General features: G+C 43.3%; 1 protein-coding gene across 1 annotated transcript in view; it reads right to left on the minus strand.

Annotated features, from left to right (window-relative positions):
- The window catches only part of Cntrl (centriolin), an 85,266-nt gene that overhangs the window by 9,856 nt on the left and 55,246 nt on the right, over nucleotides 1–20,164 (minus strand). Inside the window, exons 23-34 of the mRNA XM_013346058.2 lie at nucleotides 18,756–18,945; nucleotides 16,541–16,857; nucleotides 13,060–13,268; nucleotides 10,570–10,762; nucleotides 7,791–7,921; nucleotides 7,458–7,598; nucleotides 7,230–7,356; nucleotides 6,909–7,073; nucleotides 6,084–6,243; nucleotides 4,023–4,138; nucleotides 3,732–3,949; nucleotides 246–403 (exon numbers count right to left, since the gene is read on the minus strand). Coding sequence (XP_013201512.1) covers nucleotides 246–403; nucleotides 3,732–3,949; nucleotides 4,023–4,138; nucleotides 6,084–6,243; nucleotides 6,909–7,073; nucleotides 7,230–7,356; nucleotides 7,458–7,598; nucleotides 7,791–7,921; nucleotides 10,570–10,762; nucleotides 13,060–13,268; nucleotides 16,541–16,857; nucleotides 18,756–18,945 — 2,125 coding nt within the window. The remainder of the gene's footprint in view (nucleotides 1–245; nucleotides 404–3,731; nucleotides 3,950–4,022; nucleotides 4,139–6,083; nucleotides 6,244–6,908; nucleotides 7,074–7,229; nucleotides 7,357–7,457; nucleotides 7,599–7,790; nucleotides 7,922–10,569; nucleotides 10,763–13,059; nucleotides 13,269–16,540; nucleotides 16,858–18,755; nucleotides 18,946–20,164) is intronic.

Below are 20,164 nucleotides of genomic sequence, written 5' to 3' on the forward strand. Positions count from 1 at the left end.
TGTTCTAATTCTAAACTGTTCCCTAAGGAACATAAATTACATTTTAAAAAACAGCTTACAATAAAATCCATGTATCATGTGTGTCTTAAAAGTATATTATCTAGACCTGGTATATTTATAGAGTGGTACAATCAAATCCATAATCTAACTTTAGAAAGAAACCCCATGCCCCATTTTGCATCACTTACTTCTCTTAGGGGCAAGCTGCGGGCTGCGGAGTCATGAGTCTGTAGTCCGTCCCTTACCTTGGAGCTGCTGCTGCACCATGGAAACGTCGCTGTGAAGGGCTAGCTTATCTTGGCTCAGGTGCTCCAGCTCCTGCTGCAGCTCTCTGACACGCAGCTCCAGCTTCCCTAGGGTTGACTGCTCTGTTCTGTTGCTTTCTTCAGAAGCTGCTAGAACTCTACCATGGAACAAACCAGACTGTTAAACAGAAAATACGCACACACAAGGCCGACTGAGGGGCAGTGCCACCCTCCATAGTACACAGTAGGAAGTCTGGCTGAGAATGAGGCCTGGAATATAGGATGCCAGAACTCATTTCCGAAAGACACCTCACCAGCATTCCAAACAGGAAATTAAAAAAAAAAGGTTTACTAAGTTTTATATATGACATTCAAAATTCCCAAAACAAAACAAAATAAAACTGAGTGATAAACACAGACTGCAAACTCGTCAGCAAGTGAAAAAGCAGGAAATACAGTATTTGTACAATTTGTACCATAGGGTTTGCCTGTTACTGCAGCCACTCTAGCAAGTGTGTATCTCACTGTGGTTTTAAGTTGGGTGTCCCTAGTGATGAATGATACTTAGTGTTTTTTCATGTGCTTCTTTTCCATCATGTAGCTTCTATGAAAATATATGTTCAAATCTTTATTTAGCCCATTTAAAAAATTAAATTATTTTCTATTTAGTTTTTTTTTTAATTATTTATTTACTATGTACAGTACACAGTGTTCAGCCTCCATGTATGCTCGCAGGCCAGAAGAGGGCACCAGATGTCAGTACAGATGGTTGGGAGCCACCATGTGGGTTGCTGGGAATTGAACTCAGGACCTATGGAAGAACAGTCAGTGCTCTTAACCTCTGAGCCATCTCTCCAGACCCCTCTATTAAGTTTTGAAGGCTCTTTATAATAAATATTTTGCACATGTTAAGTCTTACATTACACACATGGTTGAGAAGATTTTTCTCCTAACTCTTGTCATGTATTTTTATTACTTTCAAAAGTGTCTTTTGGAGAACTCTTTTAAATGCCTTGTTTTTATTTTTATTTATTTATTTATTTTTTTGAGAAAGGATCTTTCTATGTAGCTCTGGCTGTCCTGGAACTAGCTCTGTAGACTAAGCTGGCTTGAACTCACGGATTTCCACCTGCTCTTATCTCCCAAGTGCTGGGATTAAAGGTGCGTGCCATCACACCCGGCTTGCATGTCCAGTTTTTAATAAGGTCACTTATTACTACTGTGCATGCGTCTGAGCGCGGCCAGAACACAGCCTCCAGGAGCTGGTTTCCTTTCTCCCTGCTATGGTTTCTTGTCATGTTTCTGCTATGGTGGGTTCTCCAGGTTGGCTGGCATGTGGGCTTGCAGGTGATTCTCCCATCTCTCTACAACAGTGCTGGGATTCCCAATGCACAACCCCAGCATCTGGCCTTTTATGTGGGTTTCAGGGTTTATCTCAGGTTATCAGAGCATCTGTGCCTTCTTGTCAGCATTAAATGTCCTATTTTACTTATCTACTTTTGTGTATATGTGTAAGCATTTGTGTGTAAGATATGTTTACCTGTACAGGCATGCATGAAATGATATAGTAGCTCTCTGAACCCGGAACTCACTCTTTTGGCTAAATGAGCTAAGCCAGTAGGCCCACGGGGTCTTGCCTTCTCTCCTCCTTCCTACAGAGTTCTGGTACCTGGAACTCAGGTCCTCACTGAGCCATCTCCCCACCACTGTGCTTTACTGTTTTTATATGGATCATGTTTTTGGTGCCTAGATAAGAAAATTTTTGTCCTACTTGAAGTCACAAAGGGCTTATTTTCTCTTAAGTTTTATATTTAATTTTTATGGCTCACTTTCTTTACACGTATTTATTCAGTTGGAGAGGGGTATGCACATGCCATGTTGCATGTGTGGAGATAAAATGACAACTTAAGGAGTTGTATTCTTCTACTTTGTGAACTCAGGGAATTAAACACAAGTTATCCCAGGCTTGGCAGCAAGAATTGTTACCCACTGAGCCATTTTGCTGGCTTATGTGACTAAGTTCAGCCTGCATGCATGTCTGTGTACTACTTGCATGCCTAGTACTCAAGTGGCCAGAGGGAGTGTCACAATGCCTGTAACCAGAGATACTTATGGTTATAAGGGACCATGTAGGTGGTAAAAATTGAACTCAGAACCTGGGAGAGCAGTAAATGGTTTTAACTGTTGAGCCATCTCTCTAGCTTTTTTTTTTTTTTTTTTTTTTTGAGACAGGGTTTCTCTGTACCTTTTTGGAGCCTGTCCTGGAACTCACTCTGTAGTTCAGGCTGACCTCAAACTCAGAAATTCACCTGCCTCCCGACTGCTGTCTAAAGAATTCTATGAATTGTTGGTCTTTTGCTTTCCTTATAAATTTTAGAACCAAATTTCGAATTTCTAAAAAAGGAAGGAAAAAATGCTTACTGGGATTTTGACTGCAATTGTTTTCAATATGCAGATCAATCTGAGAACAATTTGTCTCTTACAGAAATGAAGAAATTGTTCCTTTGCATTTGTTTCCAGCAAAAGAGAGTGTGTGTGTGTTTCAGAGGACACCCTTCGGTGTTTAGAGCTGCTCGCCTTTTTCTTTTGGAGGCAGAGTCTCTTAGTGCCTAGAGCTCATGCAGGCTAGGGTGGCCTGTGAGCTTCAGAGACCTCCCTGTGCTGGGACTATGAGTGTATGGTCTGCGTTCACACGGGCTCTGGGGACAGAGCTCAAGTCCTCATGCTTGAAAACAACCACTCTACCTCCAACCCCAGGCCAGATTGCTTGTTTTTTTATTTTATTTTATTTTAAAAAGAAAAGAAGCTAGCTTTCTTCATTTTACATACCAATCCCAGTTCCCACTCCCTCACCTCCTCCCAGCCCCATCCACTCCTCAGAGAGGGGGTAAGGCACATTGCTTTGGGGAGATCCAAGACCCTCCCTACTATATTTAGGCTGAGCAAGGTATCCATCCAAAGAGAATGGGTTCCAAAATGCCAGTACAAGCAGTAGGGATAAATTTTAGAGCCACTGCCAGTGGCCCTGCAGTGTGTCCAGCCATACAACTGTCACTTACATTCAGCGAGGTAGTTTTTGAAAAAATGCTCTTAAGGGGAGAAAAGTTGAAAAAAAAAAAGCACCAAAAAAAAAAAACCCAGAAAATTATGCTATAAGGTTTGTAAAATATTTTTTTCTGTTATAATTTTTGCTGTTTTGTTGAGTCAGGGTTTCATTGTTTAACAGTGTTGGCTGTCCTGAAACTCGCTCTATAGACCAGGTTGGCCTCAAACTCAGAGATCCACCTGCCCGAGTGCTGGGATTAAAGGCGTGCGTCACCACACTTGGCTTTTGCTATTGATCTGAGATAGGTTCTTATTAAATAGCACTGGTGGCTTAGAACCTGCTATGTAGGCCATGGTGGCCTTAAATTCATGGCAATGCTCCTGCCTCAGCTCCTGGGTACTGGGATTCCAGACATGCAGCACTATGAGCAGCTCCCTTACCTTTTGGCATGTGAAGACTTCTTTTCCCAAGTTTCACACTGTTCTTGGAGATCTTCCTTTTCTTTAGTCAAACACTCCACGCATGACCGCAGAGCCTGGGTCTCGGCCCTCACTCGCTCTATTTCCCGCTTGTCTCTCTCCAGCAGCTGCTTCTGCCACTCTATTTCCCTGTTCTGCTGCTGTGCTGTCTGCTGCAAACTCTCCAGCTCCAGCTTTTCCTGAGTCAGACAGGAAAGACTTCAGAATCCTGAGGAGAAAGGCTCGGGGAAAGGCACAGGTTTTCCTTCGTACCTCCAGCACGTCCACCTGGGCCTTCTCCAGCTCTGTCACCTTCTGGTCGTGCTGTAGCCTCAGACCTTGGAGCTCACTGTTCTCAAGTTGCAGCGTGTTTGCTACATTCTTTAGTTCTGACAGAGACAAAGCGGGTCAGTGGCAGGAAGAGAACCAGGAGACAGAGCACGAGCACGACAGACTGCACCTCCTTGTTGACCAACATAGAAACACAATTTTGCTGAATTACCTAAATGCTGATTTTATTTTTAAAGGAAAAACCTTTTTGAAAGTCCTGTTAAAAATACTAATTTGTAGCTGGCGCACACCTTTAATCCCAGCACTGAGAGGCAAGTAAACAAAAATGACACTAATTTGTTAAAAACATTTAATAAAATTCTGATTCTAGGAGCATTTATTTCCATATAGAATGAACTAAGTACTTTTTTTGAAAAAATATTAATTAAAATAGGAAAAATTTGGACCCACGTGGTGGAAAGAACCAATGCCCCAAAGTTGCCTGACTTCTATACTGTTTCTCACATGTACACATTTAATAAGCAAAACAATGTAATAAAAAACTCAAAAGATGACTACTACAAGAGCATTTCAGGAGTACACTTTGTTTGACATGGGCACGGCCTCAGACCCACAGTCAATGGTAGTTACCTAAAAGCCTCAGGTGGACTGGGAAGCACTGGACAGGAACCTGACGTGACCCAGTCTGTGAATGCTGACACTGTGTGTACTGGCGAGCAATGCAGCTTCCTCCTCCCAAATATATACAGCCTGAGAGTGCTATGCAGGCCTACAGAGACTGGACCCCACCTCCACTGTGCTGCTCTAGTGGAGGGAGTGTGGCCCATGTCTGCTTATCTGGTGTTTTCCCCATTCCCTCACTTCCCAGACAGGTTTCCAGGACACTGCCAGTAAAAAGCATTTGTTATGTGGATATGAGACCTGAGTTTGGATCCCAGAACCCACAGAAAAAGTATATAACTATAGCTATAACTGTAGTATTCTATGTGTGATGTGTGGGGTGGGATGGGGTGCAGAGGTAGGAGGATCATTGGGACCAGGTTTAGTGAGAGCCCTCGTCTCAAGGGAATAAGATAGTGACCCAACAGGACATCAAATGTCCTCCTCTGGGCTGTGTACACATGTAGGCATGCACACACTATGCTCACATAAAATAAAACATGATCATAAATAAATAAATAAAATAACTGGGCTATATCTCATACTCACCATTCACCTAAATTTTTTTCACTCTAATTTTTCATGTCTTTAAGTATTAAACATAAGCCTTTTCTTTCCAGTTCTGTAATCACAAATCACGCTATGGTGCACATAAAGGCGGGCCATCTCTAGATGAGTAGAAATGGGCACTTCAGCTTGTTGTTTAGATCAGTCGTACCTGATCTGATATCTTACCTACCATCTATGGCCCCACAGCCCTGAGGCCTGTCGAGATTTCCAGTCATACCAGCACCAGCTCTGTTGTTGCCGCCAAATGTACTTTTTTTGACTAAGTCTCTATCATTCTCTTTACCAATAAAGACTCGGGAGTCGGATGTTGGGGTGAAAACCTGCTAGCTCAGAGAGGCTGAGAAGCCTTTTTGGCCAGAGACATAACAAGACGGCCTCTCTTCAGCTGTCCCAAACCAAAAATACCATGAAACTCCCTATTCTTTCCTGTGTGCCTCTGCCTCTTTATCTATCTTTCTGTATGATTATTCCTGTCAACCAATAAAATCAACTAATCCAAGGTGGATTTTATTAACACAGCTTTGGGTTTCACAGTGTGATCAAATAGCCCACAAAATTGGTTTTACAAATTTGAATATTTGAAACCTCTCTGTTATATCCCTTCAGTTCTAAGAGCCTTCCTTCCAACAGCACACTCTAATCAGCCACTAATATGGCTACTTCCCTTTAAATAACCCTTAAGAAACGGAATGGCAGGGACCATCATGTTCCCTTCATAGCTTGCTCCTCTTTGCTCATCAGTGATGTCAGTGTGCAGAGGTGCGGCACAGACGCTCCCAGCCTCACACTTTGAGACCTGCTCTTTAAACTTACCAGCCTTATGTTTCTGCAGCTGCTGTAAAACTACCTGAAGGTTTTCTTCCTCCTTCTCCATCTCCTGCTTTATAAGTGCGAGCTGAGTCTTCTTTTCACTGATATGGACATTCAGTTCTCCTTTCTGGAAACTCAGTTCTTCCAGCAGAGACTTTACTTCCTGTGTTTAAATAAAAGTCATCTCCTCTGTGAAGAACTGGCATCCCTTTCACAGGAGTCAGCTCTGTTGTTGTTTTATCTCACATACCTAATTTGTAAATTAGTTTATAGCAATTTTTGCCTTTGGTGCCAAGAACAGAACCATATTTTATACTAACATCTACCGTGTAACAGAAAAAAGTAACATAATTCATACATAGGTCATTGTGCAATTTTCCCCACACAAAGACTGCTTCCAGCCTCAGGGGCTGTCAGGAGAGAAGGCTGGGAGCACAGATACTGTCACAGACAAGAGGCTGCTCTCAAATACAAGAGAAAGAAACTCCTTAAGAGCAACTGAAAAACAAAACAAAACAAAAAACAAAACCCAAACCAAAACAGGAGGTTGCATGTGGCTGAGCTCTGAGAAACAGGCAGAATGGGATGCAGACTGTCCTGGGATAAGGGCATTTCTGGACAGGAAAGGCATGAGAAAGCCAAGAAGCAAGAGAACCCAGAGTGTATCAGGTGGTAACCTGACTCCCTCATCACCAATACATTAACACATGTCCAACAGCATTGTGGAGGAGGCCCTTCTATCTCCATTTGGGGACAACCAGGGAAAAGCTTCAATATAAACCTACGGCACTGCCCTGGACTCCTAAGAGAGCCTATCGTCAAACATACCCTGATGTGACTGCACTTCTCAGCGACTTCCGTCTCGCCCAGTGTCAGGGCTTCCTGGAGGTCAGATTTTGCCTGGACCAGACTGTCCTGGAGTAGGAGCAGCTCCTCCCTTCTATGCCTCAACTGCGTGTCTAGGTCAGCCAGCTCCTGCTGCTGGCTTGTCACCTGAAAAAGGAGAGATAGGAAGTTGGACTTCAAGATGTATCTATTTTTAATATTTTTTGTATTTTCCCATCTTTTCTACAATTAATAAACCTTATCCAGCAATCCTCAAGAATAAATATGTCTTAATTAATACTTCTTCTGAGTATCTAGCCACACCTGGCTTTTCAGTGTTTCCAGCTCAGCTCTCTTGGCCTGAAGGAGAGTCTCAGATTCTCTGAGGATCTGCAGGTGGCGATCCTCATTGCATTCTGCTATCTCGATGTCTCTTTGCAGACTCTGAAGCCTACAAAGCAGGGCAGTACTTTAGCAGCCTCTACAGGGGCCTGACACCCACAGCTGCTGTGGCCCCACCCCCATCCCGGGCCCTCAGAGGCCTTTACTCACTCTTCCGTCAGTTTCTCCTTCTTCTCATTCAGACACTGGAAATCTGCATCTTTGGCTGCTACAACTTTGTTTATTTCTTTTAAGATCTCTTCTTGTTTGATTTTGTGCTGCTCCAAGTCCTCTGCATCAGCCTGGAGCAGTCTACAATGGGATATTTACCCCCTTGGCTCTTCAGGCTTAGCACACATCAACCATATTACTCTGTGCACCTCAGCCCTCAGTGGCACACGAGTCAACCCGCCTCAGCAGTCCCGAGGTCACCTACCTCAGTAGCATTGGGGTCCACCCAGCAGGCTGGGCTCCACCCACCTCAGAAGTCTGGGGTCTACCCACCTTAGTTGCTGCTCAGCTTTCATGAGGTTAAGTGCAGTCTCCTGGGCTCTCTTTTCTAATGCCTCAGCATCTGACTCAGTTTGTAATAAATTTCTTTCAGCATCAGCAAACTTTTCAACAGCATTCTTTGTCTAGAAGAGAAACTGCCATTAAAACCAATTTGACTATAGTACTTACCATAGTTATTCACCGAATTAACTGGTACAAATCTCAGTAAACATGACACAAACAGAAACACCTGAAAACATTCCTTTGCCATGACTCTCTAATACTCAGAGAGTTGTCCAGAAGCAAATAATCACTATGTAAAAATATAGTTAGATAAATCTGGACAAATGAAAGATGAAGATAGTGAATTAAAACAGACTGTGACCTAGTAGTCTTTGTAAGGGCGTGTAGCAGCGTGCAGATGTCAGAGTGCGCTAGAGCAGAAAAGAACTTCAGCGGTGTAAGCAGGCGAGAGGAACTGCACAACTACATCTTTGTCAACAAAGAGCTCGTAAGAAAGAAGTTGTTCCAAGTTGATGAGACTGACTGGAGATACCTTTTTATTTCAAAAACTGGATTATTATCAAATTTAGTCAACTAAATGGCAATAATCTGTCTCCTTTCTGCTGCTCTTCTTTAGGGGCAGGCAGGACTTTTCCTACTTCTTCTCTAGTCTCTGTGTCTCTTTTTCTTTCTCTTCTCTTCCTCTCTCTCCCTTTCCCACTCCCTTCCCTCAATAAAACTTTCAGTTAAGTTTAAATAAATAAAAATAAATGGCAACAATTTTACCAAGCTTTCACTCTCTCGCGTAGATTCTTCTTACATCAGATATCATTGTGAAATGGGCTCTCATTTTGTGATGGTGACTTCTTTATGGCTAAGGAACACCAACACCAAATCTCTTTGAAGTCCCTGGATATATTCCTATGCTAGATTTGGCATATCAAACATCAACTTTCCTGATCTAGATTAAGAGGTTTAATGGATCTAAAAGGAGAGTTTAGTTTGTACTGACTGAATACTGACTCACATAGAGCCTCAGAAGTCATAGGTGTCTGTGGGTGAAATCTGTCTGAACTGTCCTGTGGATGTCAACTGGCTGGAAGGTCCACAGCACTGGACACATCACCGCATCTCTTCACTGAGCTGCCTTCTGCCGGCTCATCAGCAGAGCATCGCCCTGCTCAAGAAGGAAGGCGCTCTAGCCTCCTGGGCAGGTTCTAACATGTCTGGCACATTCAGCTGCTTCCTCTCCCCTGCTTCACAAGCCTTAACCCTGAGTCCCTGGGAGGAGAGAGCGGTCTGCTGTGTGGTCAACTTTCCTCTGTGTGCCCACTGCCAATGCTACTGATTAAAACAAATACAGGTGATATGTTTTCTCTACTTCTCCACACAGCAACTGAATGTTTACAGCACAAGGACTCCTCGTAAGAAAAGAAATGAGGGTCAGGCAGTGGTGGCGCACACCTCTAATCCCAGCACTCGGGAGGCAGAGGTGGGTGGATCTCTGTGAGTTTGTGCCTGGTTTACAGAGTGAGATCCAGGACAGCCAGGGCTACACAGAGAAAACAGAGAAACCCTGTCTTGAAAAACTGAAACAAAAACAAACCAAAAACAAAACAAAAAGAAAAAAAAAAGAAATGAGGACATCCCTGTTCTCATTTAAGACCATGTACCATGTGAGGGAGACTTCCTGGAAGGGGCTATGTCTGTGAAGACTGATGGACTCCAGTGATGTAGGGTTGAAATGCTGCAGGCCAGAGACTCACTACAGTTTACACTGGGTTAGCTTCAGCCTTGGCCACCTTTGTGGGGGACCTGACACCCTGTTGACTAGCAGAGAAAACCTGATCTAACATCCTGAAAAACAAACTCAAAACCAAAACCAAACAAATGAAAAACCTTTGGGTTGTATTGCAACAACAGTACACAGAATTTAATAGGTGAAGCCACCCATTTAGTTCCAAGTAGTAGGTTTCTATTAACTTAAATATAGATTCAAGTTGAACTAACAAAGTAAAAATAGTTTCAGAGGTGTCTCATGTGCCCAGGGGCTTTGTCTCTCTCTGGAATTCTCATTTACTAAAGAACTCTTAGGAAGGCACTGCTTCAGCTGTGCAACGCTGGGCCAGTTATAAGCTGCGCTGAGTTGAAAGGCAAACCATGCTAACGTCAATTCACAGAGCTGCCAGGGATGCGAAATGAAATGGCTTTTATAAATAGCCACCATACGGGCTTGGAAAATCACCTTCCCTCTGGATTTCTCCTGCGTTGTGGCCTAAAGAATGCTGTTACTGTCACTCACTCACCACAGAGGTAGGTTCAGCAAAGAACATCTCAGAACCTTTTTTTTTTTTTAATTTCAACTTGGCTGTACTTAAATAAATGAAAATCTATGACCTAGGAACTGAAAGCATATCATTACTTCTGTTATTAATGTGAAGAAAAGCAAGACTTCTATAAGAATCTGATTGGTCATTTAAAAAGACACAGATTGAAGAGTCCAAATTAAAAACAAACAACAATCCCTCAATAAACACAGGCAGATGGGAGAGAAGGACATGCTGAACTCAACAACTTCGGGAATTTAAAACATGCTATTTAATACTGAACAGCCTACGTATTCTTAGCTCGAATTTACGGAAAGGCAAGCCAAGCCTGAGGATCTAAACTACTGGCCCAGATGTCCAGACCTGGACAGTGCTCTCATCCGATTCCCCTGCAGTCTGAGGCAGGCAGCAGTAGTCGCTGTGTCACACAGGAGCCCCAGCCGGAACCATACCAGACTCACCTTCTCCTTAGTGCATGAAAGCTCACGCTCAGCTTCTGCCAAAAGTCGGTCAGCTTCCCTGAGCTCCGAGCGCCGCTTCAGAAGAGTCTTCTCTATGCATGCAACCTCGTCAACAATATCCTCATGGCGTTTGAGAGACTTTTCTATTTCTAGTTCAGTCATAAGATTCTCAACATTTCCATCAATGAAGTCCCTAAAAAAATTACATGAATATCAAGAGATTTTAAACATAGATAATATGGACACTCATAGCCTATGAAGAGTGTTCAAGAATTTACTAACTTTCTAAGAGAGGTAACTACGGGCTGGAGAGATGGCTCAGAAATTAAGGACACTGGCTGCACTTCCAGAGGTCCTGAATTCAATTTCCAGCAACCACAAGGTGGCTCACAACCATCTGCAATGGGGTCTGATGCCCTCTTCTGGCCTGCAAGCACACACACAGAGAGAGCACTCAATCCTACATACATAGAGAGGTAGCTACAGTTGGTTATGTTCAAAACGTACTATTATTACAAACATGGAATATTCCTGGCAGTAGACACACACTATATAAAATGCCTGGTGGGTTTGTGCTGTCAACATCTGGCCAAGACAATGCTGCCACATTATTTTTTTGAAAAATAGAAATAAAGGAAGTGGCTACACAATAAGATCCAGGTCCTATGACAGTCCTCAAGGACAGACCCCAGGCCAGTTGGCCTCAAACACTGCATGGATTTGTGACTTACTTCTTTATATTAGAGTAAAACTGTCATAAAAGATTTGACAAAAAAGTGACACAAAATTCAGTAACTCAAGGCTAATATGACAAATTATATGAAAATGCTTCAGAGAAAAACATGAGAACAAACTCAGCACACTGATGTTTTTCTTCTCTCTTTAAACAAAGGTGTGCAGAGAACTTTTGTCTTTTTCTCTGATGACTTAAGTGTCATTTTCTTCCTACTGTTACAGTGGCAGAAGAGATGTCCTACTGCTCCACCACAGCCGTGCTCGTCCTCAGATGTACATTCACATGACTAGTAGCTATAACCACCCTACCCACGAGCACAGCATCCCGTTCTTCTCAGTGAGGCTCTTGCTTTCCACAGCAGTTTTAATCACTCACCTGTCCACTCCTAGCCAGTAGTGATCTTGTCTCATTCATTCTGCATGCCTCACAGGCCCCTGACCACTCCGAGAGGAGGCCTAGGCTAGTGTGGATTAATTGACAAAAACTGGGGAACAGCCATAATTCATGGAGCACCACAGAAGACAACATTTTATAGAACTGAGCAGACAACAGAGGCTCTGTGAACTGACTGACTCTATGCTAGCTAAGTACAGGCACCCGTAGACGGAGGTCCAGCTATCACCCTATTGACTCTCTGGTTGCTTACAGCACTGCATGAGCAGGGCTAATGTCAAAGATTGCTAACCCTAACTTTCACAGGATACCTAAGAGGAAGAAGAAAAAAAGAAAAGTTTAGTGTAAAAGGGAACCCCTGACCTTTGTTTTAAATTCTTTTCTTTTTAAAGATTTTATATCTATGAATGTTTTGCTTTCATGTATGTATGTGCACCACAGACTGCCTGGTGTCCACAGAGGTCAAAAAGAGGGTGTCAGATACCCTGGAACTGGAGTTATGGATGTTTGTGAGCAACTATGTGGGTGCTGGAAACTGAACCTGGGTCCTCTGCAAAAAGCAACAAGTGCTTTAAACTGCTGAGCCATCTCTCCAGTCCCTCAGCCCCCACCTTTGTTTTGAAAGGCAGGACAGATGGACAGCTTGGGGAGGGCATTTCAGGAAGAAGACAGAAGTGAAGGTGCGGAGGCAGAGGAAAGTGGTGCTAGGGGACAGCACAGACGTGGTTCATGCCAAGTGTTTTCTGAGGCTGAAGTCTAACCAAAACAGGCAGGGTTCAGACTGCCTATGTACCAAGATGAGACTGAGTCCAGTGTTTCCTGGCAGACTGGAGAGAAAGATTCTACACATGGTGGTCAGCGTGGAAGCCATGTTAGTGGTCTAGAATTCCACTAATTAAAGGATACAGCAGTGGAAATAACAGAAAAGGGTCAGTTAGCTCTCTGTATACAACGTCAGAAGACAACGTCAGAAGGACAAGGAAACCACACAGACACCAAGGAGAACGAAGGTTTGAAAACCCTGTTGTATGTTCTGCTGTGGTGGCTGGGATGGAGAATGGCTGTGCTGGTCACCAGAGAACCACAAAAAGGCTGATCTGGATGATCTGCCAGGATACCTTAGATATTCGCTGTCCTAAGTGGTATTTACCATGGAGCACTAAATTAACTGGAATTAAATTTTATCAGCTCCCTTTGCCACATTTAAAGAACCACATACAGCTAACATTTACTATTTTGCAGTTAAGATTTAAGAAAGTTTTACAATGATAGAATGTTTTATGAGGCACTGCTGACTGAGGCACCCTTCCGAACTGATATGGTATCCTCTGAATTATAGAAATATAATGGTAGATGCTTACTTTCGTTGTTGATGTTTCTGGATGGTTCTATGCAATTCTTCTACTTCATGTTCTAGTTCTTTCTTCTCTTGCAAAAGGTCATCAATATTATGCAGCAGCTCTTCCACTTCTTTCTCAGAATGCTGCTTGGTTGCTTTCAGCCATTGTTCTTTCCGTCGTTTTGATTTTAGGTGCTGCACTATGTCTTCTAGTCTAGACACTTCATTCTCCTGATCATAGAACGTGAATGCATTATTGAGATATCGGAGGGCATCTCTTCCCTTTTGCTGTCAGAAGTTGAAATCAATTGGATAAAGTATGGATCTATGGCCTAAAAAATAGTGGGGCATTCTAAGACTTTAGTATGGGAAGAAAAATTGAGTCAAGTCAATTTTTTTCACACGGCAAGATGGAACTGACAGACTTCACATAACTTTTCCATCAGTTTGACTCTACGTTAGAACCTCACCAAACCGCGCTGTCTCTAGAGTTCAGCATCTAGCAGAACAAAGAAATTGAAGTCTCTCTCTACTCTGGACACATGGGAGAACTGTTGAAATAGGTTCCCAGAAGAACCTATTTTGCCTTCATTTTGCAGAATGAAAAAAGTAAACCAAGTCTCAAGAAAGAAGAAGCTAGCTGGAAGGTGGTGGTGCATGCTTTTAATACCAGCACTTGGGTGGCAGAGGCATGAGGATCTCCAAGTTGGAGGCCAGACTGGTCTACAGAACCAGCTCCAGACCAGCCAGGCAGCCAGGGGTACACAGAGAAACTGTTTCAAACAACCAAACAATAACCAGAAGAAGGGGGAAACAAAACAGAAAACGACAACGTCGTGGTGTGAAAGCACACTGGAGAAGCTGTGTGAGTCATGTATTCTTGAAGGGCTCTAGTAGGCCCGAGCATAGCAAACAGGGCACCAACAGGTTTGCTCTTCACCTTTCCCTTTTCCCCTTGCTAAAAACCATTATTCCTAAAGCTAGCCACCAAGTTCTATTCCCTTATTTGGCCACTTCCTCCTCCTGGGGCTGACTACCAAGGTCCAACTATCAAAGTATGGAAGTCCAGCAATCAAAAGCCTCCATTTGGCTACACTAATTAACATGCCCAATCAAAATTACCTCATCCTAATGGGAGTTCCCCTTGTCCCTTAATAAACTGCCATTTACCTAAGGGCCATGTGTGTCTTCTCTCTATCCAGAGGCAGTCCTTTGTCTCTCCAGGGCAAATATCCCTTCCCCTCTCCTCTCTTGCCCCTTTTCTCTTCTCCCTTGTCATCTGTCTTTGTCACTCTGGGGCAAACAGAGCTCCTTTGTGCTGAGAACTAGGTGTGTTCTGTGTTCATTCCAGGGTAAAAGAAATAATCTAAGGGAGTATCAGCAAATGCTTAACAGACAGATGGTTACAAACTGAATGTATGCAAAAGCCACAGGTGGGCCCCGTGGACCAACTGTGACCTACTAGAAGGGGACAATGACCTGGTACCAGTATCTTTTCTTCTGTTCCCTCAGTGGGCTGAGGAGGGAGGAAAGAACAAATGCTCTAAGTGCTCTGAGCTCAAAAGATGAGCTTGGGATGCAGTGTTATATTAGAACCAAAAAAGTAGAAAGCAATCGGATTAGGAAGTAATCACTTCTTAAGATCTAGCCTAAGAATAAAAAGCACATTTAAGAATCCACACAGTGGGCTGGAGAGATGGCTCAGTGGTTAAGAGCACTGCATGCCCTTCTGAAGGGCCTGAGTTCAGTTCCCAGGAACCACAGGGTGGCTCACAACCATCTGTAATGAGATCTGGGGCCCTCTTCTGGCCTGCAGGAGTACATGCAGACAGAATACTGAGAATACTGTATACATAAAAAATAAACAGATTTTTTTTTTTTTAAAGAATCTACACAGTCTGCCGGGCGGTAGTGGCCCATGCCTGTGGATCTCTGTGAGTTTGAGGCCAGCCTGTTCTACAAGAGGTAGTTGCAGGACAGGCTCCAAAGCTACAGAGAAACCCTGTCTCGAAAAACCAACAAACAAACAAACAAAAACAAAAAAAAAGAATCCACACAGTCACCTACTGCACGTACAAATAAAGAAATGTTATCTAGATATTAGCATGCTGTCTAAAAATATTTGTACTGTTCTGTTGTATAACAGTTTTCTCCTATATTGAAATATCCCATCCTGCCCTTAAGCAGGGAGGTAAACAACTCAAAATAGCTTCAGGAAGCCCCTGAAACTGATCACATTCACTAGACCCTTCCCTCCCTGCCAGAGTAAGCAGAGCTAAGACCAGCTACCTACAAGATGCAGAAACCAGCAGAGCTGCCTGGAAGTGGTTTAGAGCAACCTAGTCACTTGGAAAGGATATTCACCAACCTGTGAGCTGTCAGTGTGTACAGCGTGCGCCAGGTTCCCAGCTTCTGTGAGCTGGGATGGGCCTTAGTGATGCAGCTGCGACTCATTTCTGTTCCTGTATGTAGCCCCTAACACACAGTTCTGTAAGTAACCTCAATGAAACTCACTGGTTCACTAAGCTGCATTTTGGTGGTGTCTGTACTTTAGTCTGCTCTGAGTTCCCTATCTGGGGTGGGTAGATGTGTCTGCTGTGTCGCCCCAGGGAAAGTTTTGTCATACAACAATTCTTTCAGCAGACTTAAGTTCCTTTCCTAGAACCCACACCGGGCTTCTCACAACTGTCTATAACTTCAGCTCCAGGGGAGTTGATACCATTTCTGCCTCTGAAGGCATCACATTCACATGCACACCCAACATGAGCTTTTTTTTTTTTTTTTGGTGTTTGTTTTTTTTTTTTTGAGACAGGGTTTCTCTCTGTAGCTTTTGAGTCTGTCCTGGTACTTGCTCTGTAGACCAGTCTGGTCTCAAACTCATAGAACAGTGGCCTCTGCTTCCCAAGTGCTGGGATTAAAGGTGTGCGCCATCACCACCTGGCCACACACACACACACACACACACACACACACACACACACACGTAATTAATAAACAAGTAATTAATAATAAAATCTTTAAATTATAAAAACTGGGTATTATTTCTATTAGTAAATGGGAAAACAGAATTCAAATGTGCATACAACAATAACTGTAGAAAAAAATGTATAATCATCAGTTAACCCAGAGATAATTCTCACCCATATGTACTGAATGCTGTTTATACATATCAGCACATATGGGCACACGTGTACATGTGGAGCATACTCACACACGTACATAAGCTACAGGTACTAGTATGTGATAGCTTTACATAAACACTACTACACAGTTAACAATAGGAAGTTGTTGGTGTTAAGACTGAAAGCATTTTAGAAAACAGCTAGCTGCATCAGGCTTTGGGCTTGAGAATTTCTTATCCTGTTCAAAATCATATTTTAATAAGAGACTGTTTGTTTTTTAAACATCAGCCCTATAATCTTACTCCTGGTCTAGGCTCATGCATCCGTGAACTCATCACATGTGCGTCTGTCTGAAGCACTTGGAAGCTGTTTCCGACTTACTAGGTTATGGTGCTCTGGGACATTGCAATGCTGCATACCCACAGGGACAAGGGGAACAGCAAAGTTGGTGGGAGGAGCTCCACATAAGATGGGGGCTCCAGCAGGAGGTGGGCCATAAACCACAGTGCCAGGGTGCAGAGGTTGGCTGTTGCTGGGCAAAAGAGGCGATGGTGCATACAAGGCCATTCCTTGGGGTACTGGAGAGCCATCAGGAAGCACAGTATACATTATGTACCCAGGAGGAGGCATAAATGAGGGTTCCTCCTGGTCATCCAGTCCACTCTCTTCTTGGCTATCTCCTCCACTGTCTGCATCTTCTGTGAAATAAACAGGAGAGTATACTAGGTAAGTATATTTAGGAAGAAACAAGAGCATTTTAATCAAAACATAGGAGATGTAAAACAAAATTGTAAGTATGGTCAAATGTAGTTGTGAGAAACAGATCAATACACAAAGTATTTTCAGCAGCTAACACTTCACGTTTCTTCACCCACTGATGTATTCAGCAATCATTTGAATATGTGTTTTATACTACATAAAATATCAACAGAGATGTTATGAGACAGAACTCAAACTGATTCTGCCATGACATGTAACACTCTAATATGACGGCTTACTTCCTACTCATCTCCCCTAAAGGCAGGAGCTGTGTCTGCTGACCTGACATTAAATAAAGCAAACACACAGCAGGCATTCACCCAAGGAAGAGTTCCTGTTTGTTTGCTTTTGTGTTGCAAGGGATTGAACTAACAATGAGCTACATCTCCATCCCAACAAATATTTTCTTAATGAACAAATCACCAAAATATAGTATTACTATGTCATAGATCAACAGTCTCAGAGCCGCAGAATGGTTTGACTGTGCCCACAGAGCTATGAAATGTAAGAGCTTAGACTATCCAAGTCTCATTCTTGGCACAAAGCTTTGAAAGACTAACCTCTGACAATCTTAGTAGGTAAAAAAAAATTATCCAATGTTCCATGACCTAGAAGCACAAGCCAAGAAACTATTCAGTTGGAGAGAGTGGAGAAAGACACCATACAAGGAGCATAGTCTTCCTAAACCCTGAGTATGAATTGGTCTGGGGAAGGAAAGAGGAAGACAAACATTACAGAAAAATGGAGGTTTAGGGGTGAGGATGTAGCTCAATGGCAAAGTGCTTACCTAGCATGTGCTAGGGCCTGTACTCTACCTACAGCACTGAAAACAGACAAAGGCAAAGAGGCTTGAACATGGCATGCTACAAGTATCTTTAGATTAGCGGTTCTCAATCTTCCTAATGCTGCATCTTTTAATACAGTTCCTAATTTTATAGTGACACCTCCAAGCATAAAATTATTTTCAATGCTACATCATAACTGTGATTTTGCTACTGTTATGAATCATTATGTAATTATCTGATATGCAGGATAAGCAGCCCCTGTGAAAGAGTTGTTCAACCCCAAAGGGTCACACCCCATAGGTTGAGAACATTGTTTTAGACAGATAATGAAGAGATACTAACTAGCCCACTTAGGCATGTGACTCTGGCTGGCCTTGCCTTGTCCCATTCCCTCTGCCTTCCTAAAGCTAGTCACCAAGGTCTAGTTTCCTTATTTGGCCACTTCCTTCTCATGAGGCTGACCACCAAGGTCCAGCTATTGAGGTATTGAAGTCCAGCAATCAGAAGCCCCCTTTGGCTCACCTAATTAACATGCCCATTTAAAATTAAACACCTTACCCTAACATGGGGCTTTCCCCCTTTACCTTTACAAACCAACATTTGCCCATGTGTCCCATCGGTCTCCCATCGGACCAGAGGCAGTGCTTGGTCCCACTTACCCCTTACCCTTCTCCCTTGCCTCTTATCTCCTTTACCATCACACCCCAGCCCATTCTAACACAGACTGCCCCCTTCTTCTCTTAAAATGACCCCTGCAAGGTCATCTGCTGCTGTTTCTCTGCCAGAGTCAGAAAGCAGCACTTTAACTTTTCTTCCCTGCTTAATAAAGGATCTCTGTGTGTTTTGTGCCTAATCTAGTGTCTGGGAGGGAGCCCCTGCTGTGCAGTTCTTTTTTCAGATAACCAATGAAAAGATAGGTTGTTGGCCAACACAGGATCACACAGGATCTCAGAGTAAGCTAAGGACTTTGGAATACACCTGTGGATTTCAAGGAAACAAAGGTTGTTAAATGGGTAAGAGAAATGCAACTTCCCTTATGTGATGTGACCTACCTCTATTTGAAAATGATTTACGCAACCTATTTCTGATGGGTGAATAGACCCAGTATCCTGAAGTAGGCAGAGGTCCATGGTTGTCCTTCTCTTCTTGCTGTCCAGGCTGTGGTTTTCTAAGAGGAGTAGAGGCTGTATACTTTAGACCCAAACCGGAGTCCTTTGTGGCTTGAGAACTATGGCTGGAAACCTAAAATCAGTGACAAGAGAGTGCAGCCTATCATCAACAGAAAGGCTGACCTTTAGATACGCCAGAGTATACTGCTAAGGTGAGATACACAAAAACTAAGAAAGGATCTATGTCCTTATTATGGTTCTCATTTTTCACAAACAGAAATAAGAAACGATTGCAGTTATACACAGTCATAAACTATAGTCCATACATATGGCTCAGCTTATTAGCATTTCTTTAACATGGCAGTGTCGGGAAGGCTGGGCAGGGAGGAGTATGTATGCGATGGCTGAAGTCACATCAGACTGCTCTGGTGAAAAGGGTAGGGCTCTTTTCAGGAAGTTATGCAAGAGCGTCCATTCCCCACCTTGCTGCCTGGACCATTCTCTGGGAATAAAGGTCCTCACAGCACTGCAGTGGTAGAGGCATGCTGTCTGGCTGTTTGACTGAGTTTACTTTATGGCACAATTTTTCATGAGAGAAAAATAAAAATAGATTCTTTGTAAGTTATCAGACCCTTGAGTGTCCTGTCTGCCTCCTACCTGCACTCATGACTGCTAGTGGCTTTTCTTCCTTTGCCTTGTCCTTAGTAGCCCAGTAGCTAAGGTAAATGAAACCACACACTCCAAAAGAATCTGGAGGTTAGTGTCTTGCTGTCCTGGAGTGTGCTGCTTCTGTCCTTCCTGTTTCCCATCACACTCAAAGGGTGTCTGTCATTCAGTCCCACTCAGGTCCATTACTCACTCCCACGCTCAGGCAGCAAGCTCATCCCTTTCATATCACCTCTTCTTTCGTAGCTCCACTAATCTGGCTCTGGCCTTCAAATGGCCCACAGAAAGCTCGCCTGGCTCCAACTCTAGCCCCCATGCTCAGCGAGAATATCCTTCTGAACTCTGACTCTAGTAAGAACAATCTCTTTTTCCCCTAACATATAATGGTCTTTTAAAGAAGAATGACCCTGTGGTTTGAATGAGAATGTCTCCATAGGCTCAGCTATTTAAACACCTGGTCTCTTGCTGGTGGTGCTTTGGAACCACAAGCCCAAATCAACTGTTTCTTCTTTAGGTTGTTCTGGGCATGCTCGTTCATCACAGCAGAAGAAGAGCAGCTAACACAGCCCCAGTCTACATTTCTAGCTCTTGGTTCAGCATTTCCAGTAAACTAACGTTACAGGTTCCTCGCTATGGCTATACCACCTTTCCTCTTCACACAAGCCGTTTCCTCCCTCTTAACCCTT

Source organism: Microtus ochrogaster, chromosome 4 (genome assembly GCF_000317375.1).
Source record: "Microtus ochrogaster isolate Prairie Vole_2 chromosome 4, MicOch1.0, whole genome shotgun sequence".
NCBI lineage: Eukaryota > Metazoa > Chordata > Mammalia > Rodentia > Cricetidae > Microtus > Microtus ochrogaster.